This window comes from Antennarius striatus, chromosome 8 (genome assembly GCF_040054535.1).
Source record: "Antennarius striatus isolate MH-2024 chromosome 8, ASM4005453v1, whole genome shotgun sequence".
NCBI classification, from domain to species: Eukaryota; Metazoa; Chordata; class Actinopteri; order Lophiiformes; family Antennariidae; genus Antennarius; species Antennarius striatus.
Genome location: NC_090783.1, coordinates 391,117 through 415,762, shown reverse-complemented (window position 1 = coordinate 415,762; position 24,646 = coordinate 391,117). Strand labels below are relative to the sequence as shown.

The 24,646-nt window shown below is 54.9% G+C and overlaps 5 protein-coding genes across 8 annotated transcripts; 4 read left to right on the top strand and 1 right to left on the bottom strand.

The window, feature by feature from the left end:
- Positions 1-187: 187 nt before the first annotated feature.
- On the top strand, positions 188-2,665 carry map1lc3c (microtubule-associated protein 1 light chain 3 gamma). Of its 2 annotated transcripts, XM_068320768.1 has the most exons (4): positions 243-880; positions 953-1,008; positions 1,089-1,195; positions 2,051-2,665. In XM_068320768.1, the coding sequence occupies exons 1-4, from the start codon at positions 823-825 to the stop codon at positions 2,211-2,213; spliced, it is 384 nt and encodes a 127-aa protein (XP_068176869.1). In that variant the 5' UTR covers positions 243-822; the 3' UTR covers positions 2,214-2,665. The 2 variants fall into 2 exon arrangements, with proteins under 2 accessions (XP_068176868.1, XP_068176869.1); XM_068320767.1 differs by having other exon boundaries at positions 188-1,008; positions 2,051-2,664.
- A 3,366-nt stretch (positions 2,666-6,031) lies between these two features.
- On the top strand, positions 6,032-8,793 carry LOC137600157 (interferon regulatory factor 2-binding protein 2-B-like). Its single transcript, XM_068321601.1, has 2 exons — positions 6,032-6,987; positions 7,194-8,793. The coding sequence occupies exons 1-2, from the start codon at positions 6,243-6,245 to the stop codon at positions 7,901-7,903; spliced, it is 1,455 nt and encodes a 484-aa protein (XP_068177702.1). The 5' UTR covers positions 6,032-6,242; the 3' UTR covers positions 7,904-8,793.
- A 4,974-nt stretch (positions 8,794-13,767) lies between these two features.
- tomm20b (translocase of outer mitochondrial membrane 20b) lies at positions 13,768-15,305 on the top strand. The gene is made up of 5 exons (XM_068322476.1): positions 13,768-14,034; positions 14,412-14,458; positions 14,565-14,646; positions 14,809-14,951; positions 15,025-15,305. The coding sequence occupies exons 1-5, from the start codon at positions 13,911-13,913 to the stop codon at positions 15,067-15,069; spliced, it is 441 nt and encodes a 146-aa protein (XP_068178577.1). The 5' UTR covers positions 13,768-13,910; the 3' UTR covers positions 15,070-15,305.
- A 72-nt stretch (positions 15,306-15,377) lies between these two features.
- Positions 15,378-19,098, bottom strand: rbm34 (RNA binding motif protein 34). The gene is made up of 11 exons (XM_068322474.1): positions 18,881-19,098; positions 18,460-18,610; positions 18,260-18,390; positions 17,509-17,719; positions 17,373-17,432; positions 17,139-17,182; positions 16,984-17,067; positions 16,840-16,903; positions 16,725-16,767; positions 16,533-16,651; positions 15,378-15,809 (listed from the first exon to the last, which is right to left on the bottom strand). The coding sequence occupies exons 1-11, from the start codon at positions 18,901-18,903 to the stop codon at positions 15,498-15,500; spliced, it is 1,242 nt and encodes a 413-aa protein (XP_068178575.1). The 5' UTR covers positions 18,904-19,098; the 3' UTR covers positions 15,378-15,497.
- Positions 19,099-19,290: 192 nt separating this feature from the next.
- Positions 19,291-24,561, top strand: tbce (tubulin folding cofactor E). Of its 3 annotated transcripts, none has more exons than XM_068322473.1 (17): positions 19,291-19,389; positions 19,787-19,901; positions 20,009-20,093; positions 20,167-20,322; positions 20,515-20,600; positions 20,695-20,794; positions 20,884-20,986; positions 21,087-21,163; positions 21,255-21,347; positions 21,474-21,538; positions 22,415-22,479; positions 22,571-22,723; positions 22,794-22,932; positions 23,089-23,148; positions 23,241-23,300; positions 23,401-23,492; positions 23,944-24,561. In XM_068322473.1, the coding sequence occupies exons 2-17, from the start codon at positions 19,796-19,798 to the stop codon at positions 24,034-24,036; spliced, it is 1,533 nt and encodes a 510-aa protein (XP_068178574.1). In that variant the 5' UTR covers positions 19,291-19,389; positions 19,787-19,795; the 3' UTR covers positions 24,037-24,561. The 3 variants fall into 3 exon arrangements, with proteins under 3 accessions (XP_068178574.1, XP_068178572.1, XP_068178573.1); XM_068322471.1 differs by having other exon boundaries at positions 19,292-19,389; positions 23,941-24,561; XM_068322472.1 differs by having other exon boundaries at positions 19,299-19,389; positions 19,784-19,901; positions 23,941-24,561.
- The last annotated feature ends 85 nt before the right edge of the window (positions 24,562-24,646 follow it).

The following is a 24,646-nucleotide window of genomic DNA, read 5'->3' as shown; positions in this document are numbered from 1 at the left end:
GTCTGCTTTGACGTCACGTGTATCCCGCCCACTATCGTACTCATGATTTGAAGCGCATCATTAACGTTACGTCATCGGACTATTTTATTTATTTTTATTTGATTCAGTGTTTCTGATCGTTTAAGTTTATTTTGTTGATTATAGATTTAAAATATTTTATTAATAATAATAATAATAATAATAATAATAGACCTTTATTGTCCCACAGTGGGGAAATTCGTGCGTGTTATGTGCGTGTTATTTTAAGCGTGTTATGATGTTTATATGGAAATCTGCTTGAGAAGTCTGTCACGTGAGTCATTTATTTTCTTTTATTCATTTGGAATATTTAATTACTAACTCAGTCAATAAAATATTTAATAATAAACGTATTTATTATAACAAACACATAAAAATAATCAATATTAAGGTAGATTTATTCTGACATGTCCATAAAAGGACTTTTAACACATTTCAAACAAAATTAAAAAAACAACAACACATCAACACACGTGCGTGAGTGTTTAATCAATGGGGGGGGGGGCATCAGTCCACCGTGACCGACCCTCCGGGGCTTTTCCCTCTCAGTTCCCGTCCCTCCGGTATCCTCACCGGTTAACACCGACGGGCCGCAGCGAGACTCGAACCCGCACAAGCCCGCTGATGATCAGTGGCTGCGGCCATGTGTTAATCAGCTGATGCGGTGCAGCCGCTTCTATTTAACCGGAGGCTCGCGCTCAGCCCGCAGACGTCCCGCCGTTCCTCCAGCGTCACAGCCTCCGGTCCAGCCTCCGGTCCATCCTCCGGTCCATCCTCCGGTCCATCCTCCGGTCCATCCTCAACATGCCTCCGTTGGACCGGCAGCCGCAGAGCAAATCGTTCAAACAACGGAAGAGCTTCGGTAAGTGCCGGTCGCACCGCCTCACCGGCGGGATTCGAACCCTCCCCTCACGGTTGTGCTTTTGTCCCGCAGCCACTAGGAAACAAGAAGTGGCGGGAATCCGGTCCAAGTTTCCCAACAAGATCCCGGTAAATTCCCGGTAGCAGAGCTCGTGCCGGGCGCGTGTCGTTGTTTGTGTTTCACCTGTGTGACGTCACGTCTTTCGCAGGTCATTATCGAGCGCTACGAGCGGGAGAAGTACCTGCCCCCCCTGGACAAAACCAAGTTCCTAGTGCCGCACGAGCTCACCATGACGCAGTTCGTCACCGTCATCAGGTAGGACTCACCCCCCCCATCAGGTAGGACTCACCCCCCCATCAGGTAGGACTCACCCCCCCCATCAGGTAGGACTCACCCCCCCATCAGGTAGGACTCACCCCCCCCATCAGGTAGGACTCACCCCCCCATCAGGTAGGACTCGCCCCCCCCATCAGGTAGGACTCGCCCCCCCATCAGGTAGGACTCACCCCCCCCATCAGGTAGGACTCGCCCCCCCCAATCAGGTAGGACTCGCCCCCCCCATCAGGTAGGACTCTCCCCCCCCCATCAGGTAGGACTCACCCCCCCCCATCAGGTAGGACTCACCCCCCCAATCAGGTAGGACTCACCCCCCCCAATCAGGTAGGACTCGCCCCCCCATCAGGTAGGACTCACCCCCCCCATCAGGTAGGACTCGCCCCCCCCATCAGGTGGGACTCGCCCCCCCCATCAGGTAGGACTCGCCCCCCCATCAGGTAGGATGCTGTGGCCACACTGGTTTTAGGGGGCGTGGTTAAGGTGGAGTACTTCTTGTGGAGCTGTTGCCATGACGACACCAAACCTTTAGTTTGATTGTTCTGACATCAGGCACATGGTGATGACATCACTGCTCTAGTGGGAGAGAAGCGCCGTGTGATGATGTCATCAGGGCGTCGCCCTGGAGACTGGGATTCGGTTTGTGTGAGCGGACAGGAAGTGACCCGCTGGTTTGGCTCGTCCTGACGGAACGGAACCAGTTTGGGTCAGAGGGGCGGAGCTCCGGACGCGATCGGTGTCAGTCTGAACAGGGCTGGAGTAGTTTCAGCTGTTTAGACAAAGGCAGGGATGCTAACAGAATGCTAACGGTGTGCTAACGGCGTGCTCCCCCCCTAGGAACCGGATGGCGCTGCTGCCCTCCCAGGCCTTCTACCTGCTCATCAACAGCAGCGGGATGGCCAGCATGTCTCTGACCATGGCCCAGGTGTACCGCGAGCACCAGGACGAGGACGGCTTCCTGTACATGACCTACGCCTCGCAGGAGATGTTCGGACGCTGACGCACTGGCCGACGCCCTCCTGGCGTCTGATTGGCTGTCGGCCTCCGGATGGGATGTAAATAAAAGTGTATTTATTGTAAATCTGTTCATGTGGGTTTTAAATAAAGAAGTAAATAAATAAATGCGGCGTCAAGCAGTGATTGACAGGTGGGGAGGGGCGTGGCCAGTGGGAGGGGCCTCTCACACCATCCATCCGGGTCCTGGGTTCAAACCAGGGGTCCTGGACTGACCAGAGGATCAGAACTGAGCCTGGGGGCCAGCAGGGGGCAGCAGATCCCCACCAGCCGGACCGGACGGCCTGAGGCCCACCTGGTCGTATCCATGGCAACAGAAGTCTGGTGTTCTCCAAGAGGAACCAGGTTCTTCCAATAAACCCGGGTCGGACTGGACAACACGTCCTGTTCCACTCCCATCGCCTTCATTCACAGCCACGCTGAGTGATGCATGCTGGGTAATAGGAGCTCTGTGAAATGGCTGGTTGCTATGGCAACATGAAACCACCTCACCCCCAATCAGGGTCATGGGGGGTTCTGTCTGGACTGTAGCAGGATGACCTCGTCTTCGTGTGGTGGTCCGGGGGCGGGACCAGCTGCCCACCTGCTGGCGAAGCCAATAGCAGGAAATCCTCTGGAAGGCGGGGCTCCACCCCCCAGAGGCCTGCAGGCGGAGCTTTCCCCCAGATGCTCCAAACAAAGTGATAGCAATGAGGTCATCGGCCGTCCAAACAGGAACCAGAACAAAGTCTGGGTCGCCGGCGGCGACGGGAGGCGAGTCAGCTGACAGGAAGCTGGAACAAACCACCAGCAGGATGTTGTCAACCGCTTCCTGCTGCCGGGGGGAGGCTGGAGGAATGCCCCCTGACCCCGGGTTGACTCCACAGGTAGACAGCATGTAGCCCCGCCCCCAGGAGCCTGGTCACACGATAACCCCGCCCCCAGCAGGTATTGATTGACCAGTTAGCCTGCGCTAATGGCTGCTGCTATGAGGAGATAAAATACTACAGATACTACAAGATGACCGCTGTCCTTGCTAACGGTGCTAGCTACACTGGCTAGCAACATTAGCTGTTAGCTTAGCTGGTTCTGAGATTGAGGTTCCTTCAGATTTTTACTGAAAAAATAGTAAAATCACCAAACAAACAGTTTAACACATAATAATGATTATAATAATAATAATAATAATTATAATTAATATAATAATAATAATAATAATAATAATAATAGAAGAAGAAAAAGAATTTACTAATATAATAATTTTAATAATTATAATTAAAATAATACTTATAATTATAATAATCATGATAATAATAATGAATCTGCGAGTTTACGTCAGGAGTGGGCGGCGGCCATCAGTGATTGGTTCCGTGTCCAGAGACGTTCCACCTGTCAACTTCCTGTTTGGGAATAGTCATGTGGTCACTCTGCTGAGTCAGCAGTTGGGCGGCTGATTCTGATTGGTTGTGGCTCAGCGATGAGGTCAGAGGTTACATAACCGCCTCCCTGGCGTGGACTGACCCCACCCCCTCCTCTTCATCAGAGGGTATGACAGTAATCCTCTCTCGGCCTCAGCCCCGCCTTCCTGTCCTGATTGGTCTGTTTTTACAACCTGATCTCACGTCCCAGGGACTTCCTCCTAACAGTGACACGGAGCATCACTGCTCAGCGTCTCCATGGCAACGCCCTGACCTTAAAACCTGAACTTCAACCTCTAAGGTCACCAAGACTCCTCCCACCTCAGCGACGGTGGACAGGCTCCTCCCACCTGACCTCTGTCTGATGTCGGGACGTTACATCAACCGTCGTGACCTCGATGACATCACAGCAGAGCTCTGCCTGGAGGCCCCGCCCCATCAGAGGAGGGGGCTGGGCTGGGGGATTTACAGCCCCCCCCCCCCCCCCCCCCGATGACTTTAGCAGACGTGTGGAACCAGGCAATCGGTCCAGTTTGGCAGGGCTCCGCCCCCTTGCTGTCTGCTGTTCAGCTCTGCCCCCGCCCCCCCTGGAGCCACCCCCCCCCCCGGCCACCCCCCCATCGGGCTGCAGATGTGGCCCATCTGGCTCCAGGACTGATTATTCTTGGCCCCTCTGATGCTCTCTCTCTGCTGCCATGGCAACGGGCAAATGTTTGGCAGGAAGTGGGGGCTGGCGGTGGGGGCTGGCGGTGGGGGCTGGCGGTGGGGGCTGGCGGTGGGGGCTGGCGGTGGGCCGAGCGAGCGGAGGTGTGTGTCCGGTGTGTGTGGCCTGCGGCTGGAAGGGGGGGGGGGGCTGGCGCCGCTCCAGGCCGAACACAGCGCCGCCGCCGCCGCCGCCGCCTGGCAGCCTCCAGCGTTTCCCAGCAGCCCTTGCTTTGGCAGCTGGCCGACCAATCCGTGCAGACCTGCAAAGGGGATTAGGACAGTGAGGGGGCGGGGCAGTGATGGGGGGGTCAGATAGTTTTTCTAGTTCAGCTAGACGTCGTGATGCGTTCAGGGGTCGCTGAAGGGGTAGGAAAACTGAGAACTGACATCTGACGGGGGGGGGGGGGGGTTGCGAAAAAGTATTGATCAGCGATCAGGATCTGTAGCCCCCCTGCCCCTCCCACCCCCTACCCCCCAGGGAGACTGACCTTGGTGTGACCTCTCAGCGGTGGGGCCGTTTCCTTCTTCGTGAGACGGCTAGCTGAACAAACTGGATCGGCCCCTGCAGACATGACCCCCCAGCATTTTCATGCTCGTCACCCATGATGCTTTGCACCTTGTTGCACGGGGCAGTCACATGACCGATCCAGGACCCCTGTGGTTTGAGCATCTGAACAGACGGAATTGGATTCCAAGGCTTCTGGTAACACCAGCTAAATTCTGTGATTGGCTGCTGGTCATGTGACATCAGAGGTGTTTGGCTTTGGACTGGAATGTAGGACCCAGAGGGATAGTTGTTTACACCCTGACGTGACATCATGACTTCCTGCTGTAAACGTGCTGTTTTTATTTGTTATGACGTCTTTATGGAGGTTTGAAAAGAGGAAAATATGGACGACAGAAATCTGGCTGATCTCTGTTTGTAAAGGATCTTTGATTTCTGCAGACAGAAAGGACGGAAGAGAAGTAAGAGGTCTCACTCTGTTAAAATGTCAGCATCATGTCTTCAGATTATCCTCCGGTTTGTCCTGATATCCGCTCTGTTTGTCTGGATTGAAGGAAATTAATGTTATTAACATCTCAGCCAATCCAAACAGAGTTGGTTTGTTGAATTGTAACTCATTATCTACCGGTGTCCCGCTGCCAGCTGAAGGTTTTACGTTCAGCTGTTATAAATTCTTCCTGTAATAATACTACTGCAATACTATATTTTATTTAATTTATTTAATCTATGTTCTTCATGTTGTCTTTGTCTGTCCTTTGAATGCAGTGTCAGGGTTTTTTTTAGTATTTGTGTTTTTGTTGAATGGTATTTTGTTAAATGCTTTAAAGTTTAATTAATTCTAGTTTGAACTTAAGCCAAGACAAATGCTGATTGGTTAAACTGTTTAGTGACAAGTTAAATCACCCTTTACTCAAAAATGAAAATTATTATGTATTATTTATTATTTTTAAATGATAATAAATTAAAATAATTAATTGATAATAATAATAATAATAATATATCATTATTATTATTATTATTCAATTATTGCATTAAATTTTATTTCTTATTTCCTTGTTTCCGGTATTCTGGTTTCATCTAAACCTGACACAGTGACACCTCTTCCGTCACAAATACGACCTTTGGCAATCCCTCCAAGCTGCGCATGCGCCCGAGGGGTCGTCGAAGAATCCAGTAAACAGAAGCCCTGTGCACGAGCTGAGTGAGGGCGTGACGTCACGGCGCTACGTTGAAAGCTCGAGCTGAATCGTACGCGCGAGCTCAGACGGAGGCGCGCGGAGGCAGCGGGAGCACCGGGACGGAGCCGCTCTGACATTTTCTTGTGACGGTTGTTTGTTTTCTCCCGCCAGCGCCGTCAACCGGCCGCCGGTCACTTCCGGGAGTCGTGGCCTCACGCTCGGGCCCCGTCATGTCGGCCGCGGCGGCCGCCCGCCGCCGGTCCTGCTACCTGTGCGACCTGCCCCGCCGGCCGTGGGCGGTGATCTGGGACTTCAGCGAGCCCGTCTGCCGCGGATGCGTCAACTACGAGGGCGCCGACCGGGTGGAGTTCGTCATCGACGCGGCCCGCCACTTGAAGCGGGCTCACAGCCTCCGGGACGGCCGCTCCCCGGGGCCCGGGAAGCCCCAGCAGCCCGGGAAGGAGCTCATGCACCCGGCCGGAGACTCGAGTTCCCGTCTGCCGCAGCCTCTGGACCGCTACCCGCCGTCCGACCGGCCGCCCCGGCTGGGACCGGAGTACCCGCCGGGGCGGCCGGCCAACGGCCTCCACACGGCCAACGGGTTCCCCAAACCGGACGAGCCCCCGGAGCTGAACCGGCAGAGCCCGACCCCGACCCCCCGCAGGACTAGTGCGGTTCCCCCCAGCCTGGTGCCGCTGCTGAACGGCGGCACCGCGGCGGGGCTGTCGCTCCACGTCCGCCCGGCGCAGGTGTCTCTGCCCGGGGGGATGGTGTTAGCGGGGCCCGGGGAGCCCCGGGACAAGCACCGGCCGGACGGGCAGGTGGAGCCGAGCGACCCGCACCGGGACTGGGCCGGCAGGGGCCGGACGGGGCGGGACCTGATGACGTCACACAGCGTCCTGGACGGCAGGCTGAGGAAGGAGCACGCGGCCACGCAGCGCGTGACGGCCTTCGAGCCCACTTCCTCCAGAGCAGGTAGGGGCTCGCGCGGGGGTTCGGGCTCGAGACGCTTTGTTCCGCCGGGGATGATGAGTCAGCGGTTTGACGCGTGTCAGCGGAGCCACGCGGGTGCACCCGCTCACCTCAGGGGGGGGGTGAAGGGGCGGGGTCGTAAACAAAGCGCTGACTCATCCCGGCAGCACGTGTTGGTGTGTGCTCACCTTCCTCCTCCTCTTCCTCAGACCGGGGGAAGCCCCCCCGGGGCCTGAAGAGGAGGGCCTCCCCGGAGCCCGAGGGGGAGTGCGGCGGTCCCCCCCCCAAGCTGAACGGCGTGGAGGCCCCGCCCTGGCTGCCGTCGCCCTCGGAGGTGCTGAAGATCTCCCCCTCACACGCCGGGGCCACACCCCCTGATAGCGCCACGCCCCAGAGTGGCCACTCCCCCATGGCGGAGCTCATCCTGGCCACCGACCACGTGGGGGGGGGTTTGCCGAGGGACGTCCAGGTGCACTCCACCACGCCGGCACCCCCGTCCCCCCCCCAGAGGAGGCCGTCAGTGGGCGTGGCCGGGGTGGACCCCCAAGCGCCACCTCCGCAGAGCATTCCGGACTCGTCGGGCGCTGCCCCCCCCCCACCAGGCGCCCCCCCCCTGTGCTGCACCCTGTGCCGGGGGCGTCTGGAGGACACCCACTTCGTCCAGTGCCCCTCGGCGCCGGCGCACAAGTTCTGCTTCCCCTGCTCGCGCGCCAGCATCAAGCAGCAGGGCGGCGCCCCCCCCTCACAGGGCGGCGCCCCCCCCTCACAGGACAGCACTGCCCCCCCACAGGGGGAGGTGTTCTGCCCCAGCGGCCTGCGCTGCCCCCTGGTGGGCTCCAGCGTCCCCTGGGCCTTCATGCAGGGGGAGATCGCCACCATCCTGGCTGCAGACGTCAAGGTGAAGGAGAGGGACCCCTGAACCCCCCCGGACCCCCTGTGCCCCCCAGGACAGACCGGACGGGGCGTGTTGAACATGGTGGTATCGTCTTTTTGATTTTTGTTTTTTTTCAGTACTTTGTGTTTTTATGCTAATGAGCAGGTATGTACCCCCCCGATCCCCCCACACACCTGTGTGGTGGGCGGGGCTTCCCGTCCAATAGAATGTGAGCAGCTGTACATGTGACCTGTGTTCCAGAGGAGCCCAAATACACTCTGACCCCCCCGTACGGTGTGTCTGTGTTTGTTTGGTGATGCAACAGCAGCAGGAGCCAATCAGCTGGCAGCAGGGGGGTTACATAAACATTTAGTGCAGTAATTCTCACGTAGGCAGGGGGGGGGTAAGGGGCTAAAAATAGCGCGTTGGAGCTGATTTGGGCAACGCCCACCTCTTCTCTGGGGGGCGGGGCTAGTCTGTCCATCCAATCAGATCCAGACGGATTTCAGTCGCGTCTGTGGATCTGGTTCCTTCAGGGGGAGGAAAAGCGACCCAGAGCCCCCCTCCCAGACAGAGCCGGGGGGGGGGTCACGTGCTCCTGAGTGGAATTCCTGAATCATCATCCTCCTCCCACCTCCTCTGGCCCCGCCCACTCTCACTGTTCAAGGTTGATCTCAGCGCCGGGATGAATGGCGGCTGTGTGTTGATGCCCCCCCCACTCAGACACCAGATGGGGGGGCAGCAAGAGGTTAACCCCTTCCTGACTCCTGAAGTTCTTTTCTCCTTGCAGGCAGCGAACGCATCGCAGCTCAGCTGCTTACTGTTGTAGGTTTTCTGGTGCGTTCACGTGTCAGTGCTCACTATTATCACTATTATCACTGTTATCACTGTTATCACTATTATCACTATTATCACTATTATCACTATTATCACTATTATCACATTTATCACTGTTATCACTGTTATCACTATTATCACTGTTATCACTGTTATCACAGGTATTATTAATATAGTTATTTCAAACTTCTTTTCTGGGTTTGACATGAAAACAAACTTTTCTTTTATAAAGAAAACAAACTAGTAGTGGTTTTATTACTAGTAGTATTAGTACCAGTAGTATTAGTACTAGTAGTACTAAAACTAATAGTATTTTTCCAGGTGTGGATTAACATAGAAACCAGATTAAGGTTCCAGAGCAGTGAGCCCGGTTGAACTGAATTTGGGGGGGGGGATCCTGATCCTGATGTGACTGGTTGTGTCGTGAGGTCACATGACCAGCTCTTCATCATCATCATCATCAACAGGTCTCTGAAGTGTTCAAGTTTCTGTGACGTTAGGAAGGAAAACAACCCCTGAAGGGTTAACTTTGTTCTGCTCCATTGATCTGAGCAGCCAATCAGAGCACTTCTTCCACCCCCCCCCCACGGCGGCGCGAGGTCGGTGTCGGATTCCAGACGACTCGTTCCTTTCATCCGTCCGGAAACCCGACACCCGACCGGAGGCCCGGCAGAGATTCACTCAAATGACGTGGCTCCGGAACCCCCCCCACCTGCACGTCTTGCCCCCCCCCATCTTCTGCCCCCTGTCTTGATCTGGTTTCCACACAAACACTCGTACGTCCTGTCCCTGTCTGGAGGGTCCAGGTTTAAACGCTGCTCCAAAGGTCACCCCCCCATCAGCCCCGGAGGTTAAAGCCCCGCCCCCTGGCCACGAGCTGTTTGGAGGGGTTCATGATCCAGGAACCAGGATGAGAATACTCATGTCACTAAGGCGACGCCCCCTCCCGATCTATTGATTATTTTTTATGTAGTGTTTATTTATCGTGGGGCCAAACGTAGCAGCTGCTGTCTATAATTACCCCTGGAGGGGGAGGGGAGGGGCACGAACCCAGCAGCACCAAGAAAATAACCAGAGGCCCAAATATAGACCGGGGGGGGGGGGCAACTCAAACCTGACTGCAGGACAACATCACACCTGGTACACACACACCTGGTACACACACACCTGGTACACACACACCTGGTACACACACACCTAACTAGTGGTAACTAACTGGCACTTCAAACAAAAAACCCGGCCGCCGGCCCCCCAGACCTTCAGTGATCTTGACGGATGGGGGGGGTTCGGGGCGGGGTTGTCGGACGCTTCTGATTGGACGTTTGGACGACGGATGTTTGCTGGCGGTCGGATGAAAGTGGGTCATTCATCCAACAGCTTCCTGTTGGGGGGTGTCGCCGTGTCATCAGTGCGCCGCTCTTCAAAGCCCCCCCCCCCCCTTCCGGACCCTCGGCTTTAGGCGAGAGCTTTAGAACACAGAGCGGCGGTTGCTGCGCGGGGCGGGTGGTAATGGGGGGGCAGATCGTCTTCAGATCTGCCCTGTAATTAAACCTCCTGCCTGGAGGGGGGAGGAGCCGCTTCTGGAACAGCAGTCAGCACGTTGACCTCTGACCCCTGAGCTGCCGCTGCAACACCTTTAAACACCTGATGGTGGGCGTGTCCATCAGTCAGAAGCTAACGGCTAACAGGATGCTAACCTCAGGGCCAGATGTCTGATCTGCTCCTGAGCTGATTGGCTGCTGACCTTTGACCATCCTGCAGGAGCAGAGGGGAAACAGTCCTGAGGTCACGTGACCTCACACATCATGAGGTAGGAGTCTGAGGGCTGAACTGTGATGATGTTCCATCCTCTGACCTTTAACCTGACGGCAGGAATTCTGTCAGAATTAGATTCAGATTAAAATCAGATTAAGATCAGATTAGGCAGAAATGAAATATTGTTTTCTGAGTTCAGGGCAAGTTTAAATATATAAATATAACACACACACACACTCTCACGCACATTTGGGGGGGGTAACTGGTCCGGTGTCGGGGGGATTTAAGAATAGACAGTCAAATCTACCCAGCAACCCCTCTGCTCCTGTCCTGCATCAGGACGCCGTTAGCTTAGCTTAGTTTAGCATGGAGCATGATGGCTTTTGTCATGATGGGTTAAGCTAAACTAAGCTAAGCTTTAATGAAAACAGGTAAAACAGGATGACATCACTACTGGCTGTGGTCACAGGTGGGACGTGGGCGTGTCCGGGGTGTTACCCAATCAGCAGCAGCGAGTTTGACTCATTTCCTGTTTTTAAACCTAATTGAAGGAACATCTGCTCAGACGCCCATATTTGGACGCTTTGACTTCCTGGTTACGCTGCTGAAAGTAGGTCGACCAGAGTGTGTGTGTGTGTGTATCTGTGTCTGTGTGTGTGTGTGTGTGTGTGTGTGTGTGTGTGTGTGTCTGTGTGTGTGTGTGTGTGTGTATCTGTGTGTGTGTGTGTGTATCTGTGTCTGTGTGTGTGTGTGTGTGTGTGTCTGTGTGTGTGTGTGTGTGTGTATCTGTGTCTGTGTGTGTGTGTGTGTATCTCTGTGTGTGTGTGTATGTGAGTATCTGTGTGTGTGTGTGTCTGTGTGTGTGTGTGTCTGTGTGTGTGTGTCTGTGTGTGTATCTGTGTCTGAGTGTGTGTGTGTGTGTATCTGTGTCTGAGTGTGTGTGTGTGAGTGTGTGTGTGTATCTCTGTGTGTGTGTGTGTGTGTCTGTGTGTGTGTGTGTGTGTGTGTCTGTGTGTGTGTGTGTGTGTGTGTGTGTGTGTGTCTTTGTGTGTGTGTGTGTGTGTGTGTGTATGTGTATCTGTGTGTGTGTGTGTCTGTGTGTGTGTGTGTGTGTGTGTATCTCTGTGTGTGTGTGTGTGTGTGTGTCTGTGTGTGTGTGTGTGTGTGTGTGTCACTGGGGGTCCTGGACCTACGGTGACCTGAACAAGACCCGGGCAGGAAGCCGGATCGGCGGGAGCAACACATCAATGAAGTAGAGATGAGGACCCGGACTGGGAGGAACCGGGGGGGGTGGGACCAACCCAACGGCCGGGGGGGGTTCTGTCACGCTGCGGTTCAGAAACAAACCCACCAACTGCCTCACTTCCTGGAGTAAAACCGTCTTCTGCCCGGCAACAACTAAAACAGGAAGAGAGAGCCTGACGCGATAAGGACCCCCCCAACAGAACCCCCCCGAACCCCCAGAACCCTCAGCGGCTACACTTGACTCATCTAACGGGTAGGAAGCGTTTCAGCCTCAAGCCCCGCCCTTCCCCCTTGGAGTGGGCGTGTCCATTGGTGGCTGTAATGGGGGCGGTCTCCGAGGACAAAATGAGAAACAAATGCTGGGACCGCCGCTGGCTCGCGTCCCAGAATCCTCGTGCCTTGAGGACGACATCTGTTCCCTCCCACCACAGGAGGAACCTCAGACACGCCCCCCAGGGGTCACATGACCCACACTTCGCCCCCTCATCCACACCTGTGTCCTGTTAGCCTGCCGCTAGCGCTAGCTGCTGTAGCATCACCACGTCACATGACCGGGACCATAACCGGATTGGTTTGTTAACCGGGTCCAGGACAACTGAGGAACACTGGGGGAAGGGTCAGAGAGGGGTCAGAGGTCACTCTGGGGTCGACCCAGGACCTTCCTGTCTGATGATCAGGCTTTACGTTAAGCTCCTTTGTGACCACAGGTACTGGTGGATCTCATAGGGTCAAAGGTCACCGTGTCACGGGGCGTCTGCAGGTCTGATGGTCTTTCACCGTTACCTAGGAAACAGCAGAGGGGGGAGGGGTTTACCACTCAGGTGGAGGAGGGTTGATGCTACGAGCTTCCACATTGTGTGTGTGTGTGTGTGTGTGTGTGTGTGTGTGTGTGTGTGTGTGAGTGTGTGTGTGTGTGTGTGAGTGTCTGAGGGGTTAACTGAGTGCAAATACTTTGTACCCTAAATCCAAAATAATCCCATGTAATCTTACTCAGCCGCCTCGACAGGAGGAGTGTGACAACACAGTGTGTGTGTGTGTGTGTGTGTGTGTGTGTGTGTGTGTTTGTACGCGTGTGTGTGTGTGTGTGTGTATTTTTAGCAGCACGACACTGACTCAGCATTCTTCAGTGGATATGTTTGATCTTTATTGTCTGTCTGCACCTCGCTGAAGCGGTTTCCCTCCGTCTCCTCTTCCCACAGCGCCTGTAATCGCTGCCATGTGCTCCACAGAGGTCAGAGGTCACTGTGACATTAGCATAATATGCTAGTAGCTCAGCTGTGGGACAGAAGTCTCAGGGGATTGTGGGTAGAATAATCTGGAATTTAACCAAGACAGAGGGGAAGTCTGAGGACATCCAGCATGTTCCCAGAATGCCGTGCTTTCTCAGCCTTTACTGGCGGTCAATCTGGGGTCATAGAGGTCACAGGGGTCACAGCCGCCAATCCTCAGTGAGGCTTAAACAAACAAACAGACGGTCAGCAGCCGGGACGGATAATCGGCCGTCGCGTCAGAGTCTGTGAACCAGTGGAAGACGAGTTTTGTTACCATGACGATGCTGTTGGTGCCGTTTAGCTACGTGATGCTAGGCTAACTGACTCTATGTAGCTGTGGTCTTGAAGGTGAACTTGGGTTGACCCGACCCAAACCCGACCGGCCCCCAGCGGCGCCATCACCCAGAGAGCCCCCGTCTGTGGAGAGAACGTCGCTGAAGCCAGCCGGTCAGCTGACGGCGTGAAGACATGGCCGCCGGCTCGTAGGCGGGGCTGAAGGAGGAGGCAGGTCGACCCGGTTTGACCCGGTTAACCCCGTCTCTACTGGTGCTGACGCTGGTGACGTCGCGGCCTGGCAGGATGGAGACTGAGACGGAACAACAGCCCCCCCTGCTGGCAGGGAGGAGTCACTGCAGCCTCCTCCTCCCATAATGCACGGTGCTTTTTTTCCATAGAAAAGACACACACACACACACACACACACACACACACACACACACACACACACACACACACACACACACACACACACTAATCCGTTTTATTTCCGGCGGAGCGTTGAGTTTCTCCGCTTTTCAGTCAGGCGCCCTCCGGGCAGCCTTCAGCCCTCAGCCTTCGCCGGGGTCCTTCCGGGTCCTTCGTGCCCCGATCCGCCGCGCGCCAGCCGCTACACACGAGCCGAACACCGGACCGGGAGAAACCGACACAGCGAGCCGAACCGGAGCATGATGGGCGGGAGGACGGGCGCCCTGGCCGCGGGGCTCTGCGGGGTCCTGCTGGTCGGGTACTGCGTCTACTTCGACCGGAAGAGACGGAGCGACCCCAACTTCAAGAACCGGCTGAGAGAACGTGAGTGTTACCGTTCCGGTTCAGTCAGTCCGGTGCCACCGCGGCGGTGAACCGAACCGGGTTTCGTGAATTTAACGAAGGTCAGTCTCGCAGGGGGACATTTTTGTTTCTTCCCGCTAACGGACCAATCAGCTTTTGGTTGTAGTTCTGACGTCACAAACACGCAAGCCCACAAGGCCTTCGGCTGAGTTCGGCTTGATTCGGACAAGATGCTAAAGCTAAAGGCTAACCGTGTTTAAAGCAACGTGTAATAATAGGAGCTAGAGAATGCTAAGCTAACAGTTAGCATGAGTTCCTCTCCCTCAGTCCACTGACCTCTGACCTCCAGGATGGTTGTTGTTGACGGATGATGATGTTTATTTGTTTGATGGTTTCAGGGAGGAGGAAGCAGAAGGCGGCTAAGGAGAAGGCGGGTCTGGCTAAGGTCAGTGTGGGGGGGTCCAGGTCCAAACCGACCTGTTCAGCCAATCAGAATCGTTCCTGAACATGACGTCATCAGTCAGTCTGATGCTGATTGGTTTGTCCCGCAGCTGCCGGACCTGAAGGACGCCGAGGCAGTGCAGAAGTTCTTCCTGGAGGAGATCCAGATGGGGGAGGAGCTGCTGGCGAAGGGTAACTCCCCCACAGGGGTCATGTAACCATATTTGGCATGTTAAAGGAACAAGGTGTGGTTTTGTTGTGGCTGGCTGGATAGCTCCGATTGAGTGGGGTGTGCGGCGACGGGGCTCCCGGTCGGTGCTGATTGGCTGCTGACTGGTGGGCGTGTCTCCTCAGGTGACTATGAGAGCGGCGTGGACCACCTGACCAACGCCATCGCCGTGTGCGGCCAGCCGCAGCAGCTGCTGCAGGTCCTCCAGCAGACGCTGCCCCCCCCCGTCTTCCAGATGCTGCTAGTCAAGCTGCCGTCCATCAGCCAGGTAGGTCCCGCCCACACCCCTCGTCCTGTGACCACGCCCTGTCCCCCTGTAACCACGCCTTCTCTTCCTGCAGCGGATCGTCAGCGCGCAGAGCTTGAGCGAAGATGACATCGAATGACAGGACACGCCCCCTCCGCTCCGCCCCCCCGAGAGGAACTTCCTGTTCCGGGTCGTCCACCACAGCCGTCTGTTTGCGGGGGTGTGCAGCGCATCGCGTCCCGCCCGTCGGGTGTGGAACGAGCGTAGGCTCCTCCCCCCAGGGGGCGTGGCATCGCTCTCACACGCGTCGGTATTTATTTTGTTTTCATGTGAAGGAGGAAGAAATAAACCCCCCCAATCCAAACAGGAAGTCGTCTCGTCTGTTTCAGCTGGGTTCCTGTAGGCTAATGCGGCTAACGCTAACAGATTCAATAAACGACCACCATAAACAAATCGGAAGGAACTTTATTGACAACAAAGAAAACAACACTTTTACATCGTGATAATCGGTACATTTAGGAGACGACCCCCCCGAGCGGTCGGTGTATTGATCGATCAGCAAATTGATCAGACAGCAGCTGTCCTGGGCTTCACCTTATGTGGTTTCTTTCTCTTCTTCTGTGGTTCCACCATCTCTCCCTTGAAGGAACCTCGGTTCTGGTTCCCAGAGGGTCTCTGAGGTTTGACACCCCCCCTGGTGGGGCCCCCCCTCTGCCGACCCAGGCCCCCTTTGGGGCCCCCCCTCCCCCGGGTGGGGCCCCCCCTCCCCTGGGTGGGGCCTTTCTGCTTCTCCTTTTTCACCGACCTCTTGACCCTGACGGCCCGGCCCTGCAGCTTGGAGCCGTCCAGCTTCAGCGCTAGCTGCACCGAGTCGGCGCTCTGGGACAGGAAGTTAGGGACAGCAGTTAGCATAGGCTAACCCACACGCTGGCTGGCTAGCTCTGAACGTTAGCTCAGGAGCTAGCTTTAAATAAACTACTGGAGTCAACAACAGGAGCTGGTAAGTTCAGCGGCGCCAGGATGAACCCTAACCCTACCTGTCGTTAGCTACTTCAGCGAGCAACCACTATTAATCTGACTGGCAGCTCATTTACAGCTAGCATGCTGAAGTAGCAAACTCGGCTGCTAATATTAGCAATCATATAAATACCAGTTGACCTCTGACCTTTTAAGCTATCTTTGGGAGAGCATGCGGCTCGTTGATGGCTAGTGCCCCAGCTAACGCGCTAACAAACAGCGATGAGGCTAAATCAGTGTCGTCATGAATGAATCAGTGCAGTAATTAAACCAAGCAGGCGGGTCTGACCCGCCCAGGTCAGTGCTAACAGGCTAACGTCAGTGCGAATCAATGTAGCCTGGTGATGAACAGGCTAGCTGAGAAGACGATCAGCTGCTAGCTTGTGTTTGTTTCTAGTTCTGTCAGTGAACACAGGAGCAACCGACTGGTTTCAGTCCATTAGCCTGTTAGCGCCCTGTTAGCTCTCTGTTTGCTCTGTTCAGCCGCTAACAGGCGAACCATTGCCTCATAATGGCTAAAGTGGCTGTTAGTCTATTCAGCTGCACGGGAAAGGTCAAAGGTCACAGCAGACAGGAAGTGAGCACCTCAAACAGGATGTAGCCGAATCCTTTTCCCAGTCCAGAGTTCTGGTCCCGGATCAGCCGGACCCCCTCCACAGGACCGCAGCTCTGGAAGTGTCTCCGGAACGCCAGGTCCTCCACGTCTGAGACACACACAGCGTTACACCTATACACAATACACACACACACACACTACACACACCTACACACACTCACCAAACGCCAGGTTTCCCACGAACACGGAGCGTTTGTGGTCGTGCTGCAGGACATTAGACAAACATGTTAAATCGTTCTGTTTGTTTAATGTTTATTTACCTGTTTGTTTACTCACCGTCGCCCCGGCGCCCACTCGATCCACTCGGATGTAGAACCCGTCCTGGATCTCCAGACCGTTCCTGTCGGCACAGACAAACAGACGCGGTGATTGCGGAGTGCATTCTGGGAGCTGAACCCCGACCAAATGATGACCTCTGACCTCTGCTGCGCTTTGGCCACGCCCCCCTGGTCCCTGAACACCACGTAGGCGTTCAGGCTCTGCTTCTGGGGGTGAACCTTACGCCTGTGGAGGAAACACCTGTTAGCGACGGTCGGACGACGGTCGGATGTGGGATCCGATGGATGGAAACTCACTGGATGACGGCCGCCTTCCGGGACATAGACGGATCCTCCCTGACCTGCGGTGGACAAAGCAGGTCATGTGACCAGGGGACGAGGTCAGAGGTCAGCCGCGTACGAAAGAAGCGCCTCTGATTGGACGATTTTTCATGTGACGCAAGAAACTGAAAATTCTGACTCGCAGGTGAGTCAGTGAACGCAGCGCCTGAGCGCCCACCATCGTTAGCGTGGTTAGCATCGCGTTCTCACCACAGAGCGGAAGCGGATGGACTCGATGGGGCCGTCGTCCCTGAAGAGGTTCAGCAGCGTCTGGAAGACAAACACAGACCGTTAGCGCTAGCGCTGTTAGCCTCATTAGCAACATTAGCATCGTCAGCATCGCTACCTTCTTGGTGCAGCTGGCGGGCAGGTTGCCTACGAACGCCGTCCTCTCCCTCTTCCTGTCCTCCTCTTCCTTCCGCGCCTTCAGCCGCTGCCGCGTCACCGCCCAGTGCTCCGCTCCGCCCTCCTCGCCTGGCCCCGCCTTCCTCTTCCTCTTCCTCACGCTCGTCTCCTGCGCTCGCTCGTCCTCGTCTGCGTTCTGTAAGCTCAGCTCCCTGAAACCACAGAAGACAACGGCTGAGAGGAGCCTCAGGTGTGACCTGTCTCACCTGTCCTCCAGCTTCCTGTCTGACCCGTCTCACCTGTCCTCCAGCTGCCTGTCTCACCTGTCCTCCAGCTTCCTGTCTGACCCGTCTCACCTGTCCTCCAGCTTCCTGTCTGACCCGTCTCACCTGTCCTCCAGCTTCCTTTCTGACCCGTCTCACCTGTCCTCCAGCTTCCTGTTTGACCCGTCTCACCTGTCCTCCAGCTTCCTGTCTGACCCGTCTCACCTGTCCTCCAGCTTCCTGTCTGACCCGTCTCACCTGTCCTCCAGCTTCCTGTCTCACCCGTCTCACCTGTCCTCCAGCTTCCTGTCTGACCCGTCTCACCTGTCCTCCAGCTTCCTGTTTGACCCGTCTCACCTGTCCTCCAGCTTCCTGTCTGACCCGTCTCACCTGTCCTCCAGCTTCCTGTCTGACCCGTCTCACCTGTCCTCCAGCTTCCTGTCTCACCCGTCTCACCTGTCCTCCAGCTTCCTGTCTCACCCGTCTCACCTGTCCTCCAGCTTCCTGTCAGCTTCTGTTTTCTCTCCAAGCTGCATCTTCTTCTTCTTCTTCTGGCCGGTCTGACCTTTAAACTCTGACGTCCCCGGCTGGCCGCTGACCTCAGGGCTCTTCTGGACCACCTGTGGGACGACCAACAGGTCAGTTCTGGCGTCATCTGAACTGGACCAGTCTGAGCCGTGACCTTTGACCTTGGGGGCGGGCTGAAACAGCTCAGTGGGCGTGGTGGCGCTGAAGAGCGATGCCAGCGAGGACCCCGGCGGCGCCGAACTCTTCTGGAACAGACTTCCTGACACCTGACCCACCACGTAGTTAGCTGACCGCCCAGGCCCCGCCCCGCCGCTGAGGACAGACAACAGGAGTTAACAAGGTGCGTCACAACGGTGACCACGCCCCTGACCTGGAGTAGGAGGAGCTGACAGTAGCTTTGTAGGTCACGTGACAAGAGACAAGCCTGTTCGCTTAGTCTTTTGTCTGTGTTGAAGTGAAAGACACCGATTCACACGCGGACCGGTCAAACGTGTGGTCACGTGACTTTCTAAAGCATAACCGAACACCTCGTGACGTCAGGAAAGTTTACGGTTTACATCCGCGGACTGACTGTAAACAAACCTCTGGTCGCGTTTCTTCTTCATCCTATCTACGGTACTTCCGGCGTCACTCGAACACCGGAACTCTCTCCTTTGTGTTTCGTCCTCCGTGAACGTTTCCACGGTAACGTCGGTGCGTTCACGTTCGGCGTCTGAAACTGATTCACACGTTTTCAATCCCCAACACGGTTGTCCTCCTGTGAAATAAGTCCGACTCGGGTTGGGTCACAACGAAGAATGGTTCCGCTCTTTTCTCTCACGTGACGTAACTTAAAGACAACCGTGTTTACCTTCTGAATGTTTAATAATACATTAAATACATTACAAATGTGTTATAATACACAATGATTGGTTATAATACCTTATAAATGTTGTGTGAACAGGGATTTCGCGCTGTATTGAATTCTATTTATCGAAATGAAGTTGGTGCAGCTCCCTAATGTGTCCGTTCCGGTCCGTCGCTCATCGTCATTAGCGGGAAGCTAGCTGAGAGCTAACACCTGAGGACCGACAGTACGGCACCGAGAGACGGTAAAACCTCTTCCTGTCGGTTTGAACGGGTTCTGACGGTTAATTCAGTAGAAAATATATTTATAAAACTTAAGAGTTTATAAACCGACACGGACGCGACCCCGTCGGGTCCGTTTAGGGGACGTTATCCCGGGCGGTGCTCCGGTCAGAAGACCCTTTGATTTATTTATTCATTTTATTATTAAATTATTTATCAGCCGTTATAAACAAATTATTTACATAAATAAGTGATCATCACGACATTTAACACGTTTCTACTGACAGTCTGTAGAAGATCCGGCCTCCTGAACACCATCATCATCATCATCACATGACCAGATCACGTGATCACTAGTTCAGCGTTAGTCTCTACTACACGTCGGTCGTCATGACAACCGTGATGTCTCCTCCCCAGCAGGAGGCTCCGATGGCAGCGGAGCCGGAGGTGCCCCCGGGCGCGGTGGGCAGGCGGGTGTCCTGCAGGGGGGAGCGGGCCACGGTGCGCTACGTGGGCCCGGTGCCCCCCACGCAAGGTGAGCCCCCACCAGGGTGAGCCCGGATCTGGAGCCAGGCGCTGGAAGCTAACGCTTTTAGCTCAGCGCTAACAGGAAGTGGAGCTAACACTGCTGCTCTGGTTCAGGGCTGTGGTTGGGCGTGGAGTGGGACCACCCGGGGCGGGGCAAACACGACGGCAGCCATGACGGCGTGCGCTTCTTCACCTGCAGGTAAGTGTCAGCCCCGCCTCCTGTTCCTCGCTGCTCCCCACCGGCGCCGCCTTAGGGCTGTTCTGTCCCGCAGACACCCGACGGGCGGCTCCTTCCTCCGCCCGGCGGCCGTCAGCTTCGGGCGCGACTACCCCTCCGTGGTGCAGGAGACCTACCGGATGGACTCCACCCAGGTGCGGCGAGACGGACACGCCGTCGACACCCAGTGGGGCAAACTCAAGGACATCAGGTGTGACACGTGACAGCGTTGCCATGGGAACGAGGTTCACAGCGTTAGCAGCTAGCAGCTGTGAAGCAGCGTGTTTCCTGTGTAACCATGGTGACAAAGGAGGACGCGGCCCTCCCTGTTGGTTCTCTGTGCTGTGATTGGTGGATTGACATGCTGAGTCGTGCGTCATGTGACCTTCCTGTCTGTCCCCAGTCTGGACCGGTGGACCTCTGTGGCGCTGAACCGATCCGACGTCAACGGACCCGGAGCCGCCGGCGCCGTCAGGAAGACCACTCCAAGTATCCTAGTTGTGTGTGTGTGTGTGTGTGTGTGTGTGTGTGTGTGTGTGTGTGTTCTGAGCGTGCTCAGTGGCTCCTTGACGGCGGCCACCAGACGTGACCACGCTGAGCCTCAGCTGGACGCTGCTGTCCTGCTGGGACGACGTGGCGACCATCAGCCAGCAGCTGGAGCAGCTGAGTCAGCTGGACCTCAGGTGTGTGTGTGTGTGTGTGTGTGTGTGTGTGTGTGTGTGTGTGTGTGTGTGTGTGTGTGTGTGCTGACCTTCATCTCCTCTGCTTTCAGCTCCAACAGGCTGGCGTTGCCCTCTGACCTCTCCCCCCACCTCCACTCCTTCCCCCGCCTCAGGACCCTCCACCTCAACAACTGCGACCTCACCTGGGCACAGGTGAGGTGTCTGTGTTGCCATGGAGATCTGTGTACACTATCTGTGTCTGAAGGTGGGCGGAGTCCCAGGAGCGAACCTTTACCGGTGTGTCTGTGTGCAGATCCTGGAGGTCGCCCCCTTGTGGCCGCAGCTGGAGGTTCTCGGTGTTGAAGGGAACGCCATCAGGGAGCTGCAGAGGTGGGGCTGATGATTGTACTTTCTGTTCCTGTTTCTACTTCCTGTTCCTGTCTGAGCGTCCTGGACACTCACTCTGATTGGTTGTTTGCAGGCCTGAGGAGGTCCTGCAGGCGCTGCAGCAGCTCAGTCTGGCAGGGAACCCCCTGCTGCAGGACAGCGTGATCAGCATCGCCGCCCTGCCCAGGTGAGGCCACGCCCCCTCCACCGGTACCCAATCACAACTGGACCGGCTCTGGTTCTGTTAGCTGTTAGCACACCAGACAACAGGTGTTTGTGCTCCTGACACCAGCTGTGTTCTGATTGGCTGCAGGCTGGAGATGCTGAACTTGTCCCAGACCGGATTGTCTGAGCTCCGCTTTGAGGACGCCGCCCCTGGTAAGCCTTCTGACCAATGAGAGAGCCCGAAAGAGTTCAAGACTGGCACCTCATGAATGTGTTCTAATACTTCATTAATGTGTTATAATGCATTATGAATGTGTTATAATACATTACATTACATTATAACACATTACCTTGTGAATGTTTTTACCCTATTAAGTGTTGTAATACCTTTTGAATGCGTTATGAATATATCATAACACTTTATGAAATGTTATAACGACTTGTGAATGTGTTATAACACGTTATTTTGTGAATGTTTTAAAACACATGAAGTGTTTTAACACCTTTTGAGTGTGTGAAATGAGTTCTACTTGTCTTTGCTGTGATTCTCTACTGGATTCATGCGCTGTGGACAGCTCACCCATGTTCGATGGTGAACGTGAGTAAATCCGAGTGAAAAGCACAGCAAAGATAAGTAGAACTCATTTCATCCATGCTGTGAGGTTCATACCTGCTTGGACACAGCTGATGATCGTTTTGGCTGCTTATTGGACGCAAATGGATGCTGTGGCTATCGTTTGATGTTTATGTTCTGTTAAGTAATTATTATGTTATAATAATTAGGGGCCGGGATGTAGAGGCAAGGATCTACTTCCTGTGTTTTCACTTGAGGTAGTGGGTGTGGCGTGAGTGTGTGTGTGTGTTGAAGCATGAGCCTGACTGAGTGATTGATGTTTTGCCTCATGAATGCGTTAAACTATCTTATGAAGTTTTATAACACCTTCTGAATGTGTTATGAATACATTATAATACTTATGAAATGTTACAACGCCTTACAAATGTGGTATAACCCTTATGAATGCGTTATGACCCATTGTGAATGTGTTATAACCCTTTATGAACATGTTGTAACGCCTCTGCTCTCCACAGGGGGTCACACCTCCTCGTTCCCGGCGTTGACGACGCTCCATCTTGACGACAACGTCATCAGTGAGGTCAGTGATTGATCGATCGATCAGCTGATGTTCTGACTGGAGCGATCGGTTCTGGACCAGCTGACCCCTGGTGGTTCTAACCCCCCCCCAGTGGCGTGCGGTGGACGAGTTGGCCAAGCTGTCCGGTCTGGTGAAGCTGACGTGTCGCAGGAACCGTCTGGTGACCAGCGACGGGTTCGCCAGCACCGCCCGCCAGCTGGTCATCGCCAAGCTGGGCCACCTGGAGGCTTTGGACGGGGTCGATGTGTGTGTGTGTGTGTGTGTGTGTCTGTGTGTGCGCGCACGCGCTGACCTGTTGCCATGGTTTCCCTCAGATCAGCGTTAAGGAGCGGAATGGGGCGGAGTTCGACTACATCAAGATGTTTAGGGAGGAGTGGCTAAAGGCAGGTGGGGGGGGTCAGCCCAGCAGCCAGTTCATCTGTCAGCACCCCCGATACCTGAGCCTCATCGACAGTAAGCCACGCCCACAACAAGCCACACCCACAGCAGCTGTTCATTCAGTTACTGACAAGCAACAAACACTATAAATAAAATGTTTAATGAATCAGCCAATCAGAACGGGGGGCGGGGCATGTGGCCTCAGTGTGTGACCTATCGCGTGTCTTCCAGAGCACGGCGATCCAGAGATAGGCCAAAGGAAGCCGTTCATCCTGAGGAACCAGCTGCTGCGTAAGTCCCGCCTCTCTGTGCTGTGTGCTCTGTGATTGGCTGATGCTCACAGGAACCAACCAATGACGTGTTCTTGTCCCCGTGTCCCACAGAGATCACATTCAAGTTTCCGGACGACCCTGACAGGAAGTCCTTTGACAAAAAACTTCCAGGTAGGACAGAGAGTTGTGTGTAGGTCTGGTAGGGCTGAACCCGTAGGCTCTGTTCTGATTGGCTCTGTTCTGCTCTGATGGGTTCTGATTGGTTCTCCAGGCTCCATGCAGGTCCTGAAGGTGAAGGCGCTCCTACGCCGACTGCTGAAGGTTCACACCGCAGACCTGAGGCTCAGCTACATCACACCGCAGGTCAGACGTCCTACTGCGTTAGCTAGCATCCTACGCACCCTACGGGTTACAGTCCTACACACACCCTACGGGTTAGAGTCCTACACACCCTACGGGTTAGAGTCCTACACACACCCTACGGGTTAGAGTCCTACACACCCTACGGGTTAGAGTCCTACACACCCTACGGGTTAGAGTCCTACACACCCTACGGGTTAGAGTCCTACACACACCCTACGGGTTAGAGTCCTACACACCCTACGGGTTAGAGTCCTACACACCCTACGGGTTAGAGTCCTACACACACCCTACGGGTTAGAGTCCTACACACCCTACGGGTTAGAGTCCTACACACCCTACGGGTTAGAGTCCTACACACCCTACGGGTTAGAGTCCTACACACCCTACGGGTTACAGTCCTACACACACCCTACGGGTTAGTCCTACACACTTCCTACTCTCTCTGCAGAAGGTGGGGATGGAGTACGAGATCGACAACGACCTGAAGCCTCTTCAGTTCTTCTCCGTCGCCGACGGCGACCAGGTTCTGGTGCGCTGGTCCTGACCTGGTCCAGAGACCAGGTTCTGGTCCGGACCCGGTCCAGGTCCGGACCCGGTCCAGGACTCCAGCTGGATAGAGGACCCCGACAGAAGCAGCTGGTGGCTCCACTGCCTGTTTGACACCGTAGGAGCTGTAGGACGTGACCCAGAAAGAAGAGTTTGGTGTTGGGTCTCCTGAATGTAAAGCTCTGATGTGAACACAAGGAGAACAGAAGCATGGAGGACCGTCTAGACGGGATCGTCTACACAACTTAAGGAGGGGCCTCCCAGTTTGAAGGGAAGTTCACACCGCTGCTCGACGTCATGGAGGAAAGGAGCGTCTGTCAGAACTCTGAACGTGTAGAAAGGTTTGATGTGCGACTGGACGTGTTGTAATGACAGGAGCTTCACGGGCTGAACGGCGTCCGCCCGTCAGGCCCGTGTTTCAGATGTGATGCTGCTGCAAATGAGATGAAGGTGTGAAGTCTGTTATATATACCAATAAAACCACCAAAACAGCTGTTTAGTCAGAAGCTGTTGCCACAAAGGATTCTGGGTAATGTGTTCAGTTAAAGTTAGCTTGTCATCAGAACCAGACGGGGTGAAGCTGCCAGATCCAGATGCACCAATGAGGA

What these genes read in the sequence shown, in the direction of transcription:
- map1lc3c (XM_068320767.1), top strand. Translation starts at nt 823, where the DNA reads ATGCCTCCGTTGGACCGGCAGCCGCAGAGCAAATCGTTCAAACAACGG. An exon ending in AGTTTCCCAACAAGATCCCG is followed by an intron (nt 1,009 to 1,088) that starts GTAAATTCCCGG and finishes CGTCTTTCGCAG; the next exon opens with GTCATTATCGAGCGCTACGA. An exon ending in CAGTTCGTCACCGTCATCAG is followed by an intron (nt 1,196 to 2,050) that starts GTAGGACTCACC and finishes CTCCCCCCCTAG; the next exon opens with GAACCGGATGGCGCTGCTGC.
- LOC137600157 (XM_068321601.1), top strand. Translation starts at nt 6,243, where the DNA reads ATGTCGGCCGCGGCGGCCGCCCGCCGCCGGTCCTGCTACCTGTGCGAC. An exon ending in GCCCACTTCCTCCAGAGCAG is followed by an intron (nt 6,988 to 7,193) that starts GTAGGGGCTCGC and finishes CCTCTTCCTCAG; the next exon opens with ACCGGGGGAAGCCCCCCCGG.
- tomm20b (XM_068322476.1), top strand. Translation starts at nt 13,911, where the DNA reads ATGATGGGCGGGAGGACGGGCGCCCTGGCCGCGGGGCTCTGCGGGGTC. An exon ending in CAAGAACCGGCTGAGAGAAC is followed by an intron (nt 14,035 to 14,411) that starts GTGAGTGTTACC and finishes TGATGGTTTCAG; the next exon opens with GGAGGAGGAAGCAGAAGGCG. An exon ending in GGAGGAGCTGCTGGCGAAGG is followed by an intron (nt 14,647 to 14,808) that starts GTAACTCCCCCA and finishes GTGTCTCCTCAG; the next exon opens with GTGACTATGAGAGCGGCGTG.
- rbm34 (XM_068322474.1), bottom strand. Translation starts at nt 18,903, where the DNA reads ATGAAGAAGAAACGCGACCAGAG. An exon ending in CGGAAGGCGGCCGTCATCCA is followed by an intron (nt 17,068 to 17,138) that starts GTGAGTTTCCAT and finishes TTTCCTCCACAG; the next exon opens with GCGTAAGGTTCACCCCCAGA. An exon ending in CGTGGGAAACCTGGCGTTTG is followed by an intron (nt 16,652 to 16,724) that starts GTGAGTGTGTGT and finishes TGTGTGTCTCAG; the next exon opens with ACGTGGAGGACCTGGCGTTC.
- tbce (XM_068322471.1), top strand. Translation starts at nt 19,796, where the DNA reads ATGGCAGCGGAGCCGGAGGTGCCCCCGGGCGCGGTGGGCAGGCGGGTG. An exon ending in CCTGAGGAACCAGCTGCTGC is followed by an intron (nt 23,149 to 23,240) that starts GTAAGTCCCGCC and finishes CGTGTCCCACAG; the next exon opens with AGATCACATTCAAGTTTCCG. An exon ending in CTTTGACAAAAAACTTCCAG is followed by an intron (nt 23,301 to 23,400) that starts GTAGGACAGAGA and finishes TTGGTTCTCCAG; the next exon opens with GCTCCATGCAGGTCCTGAAG.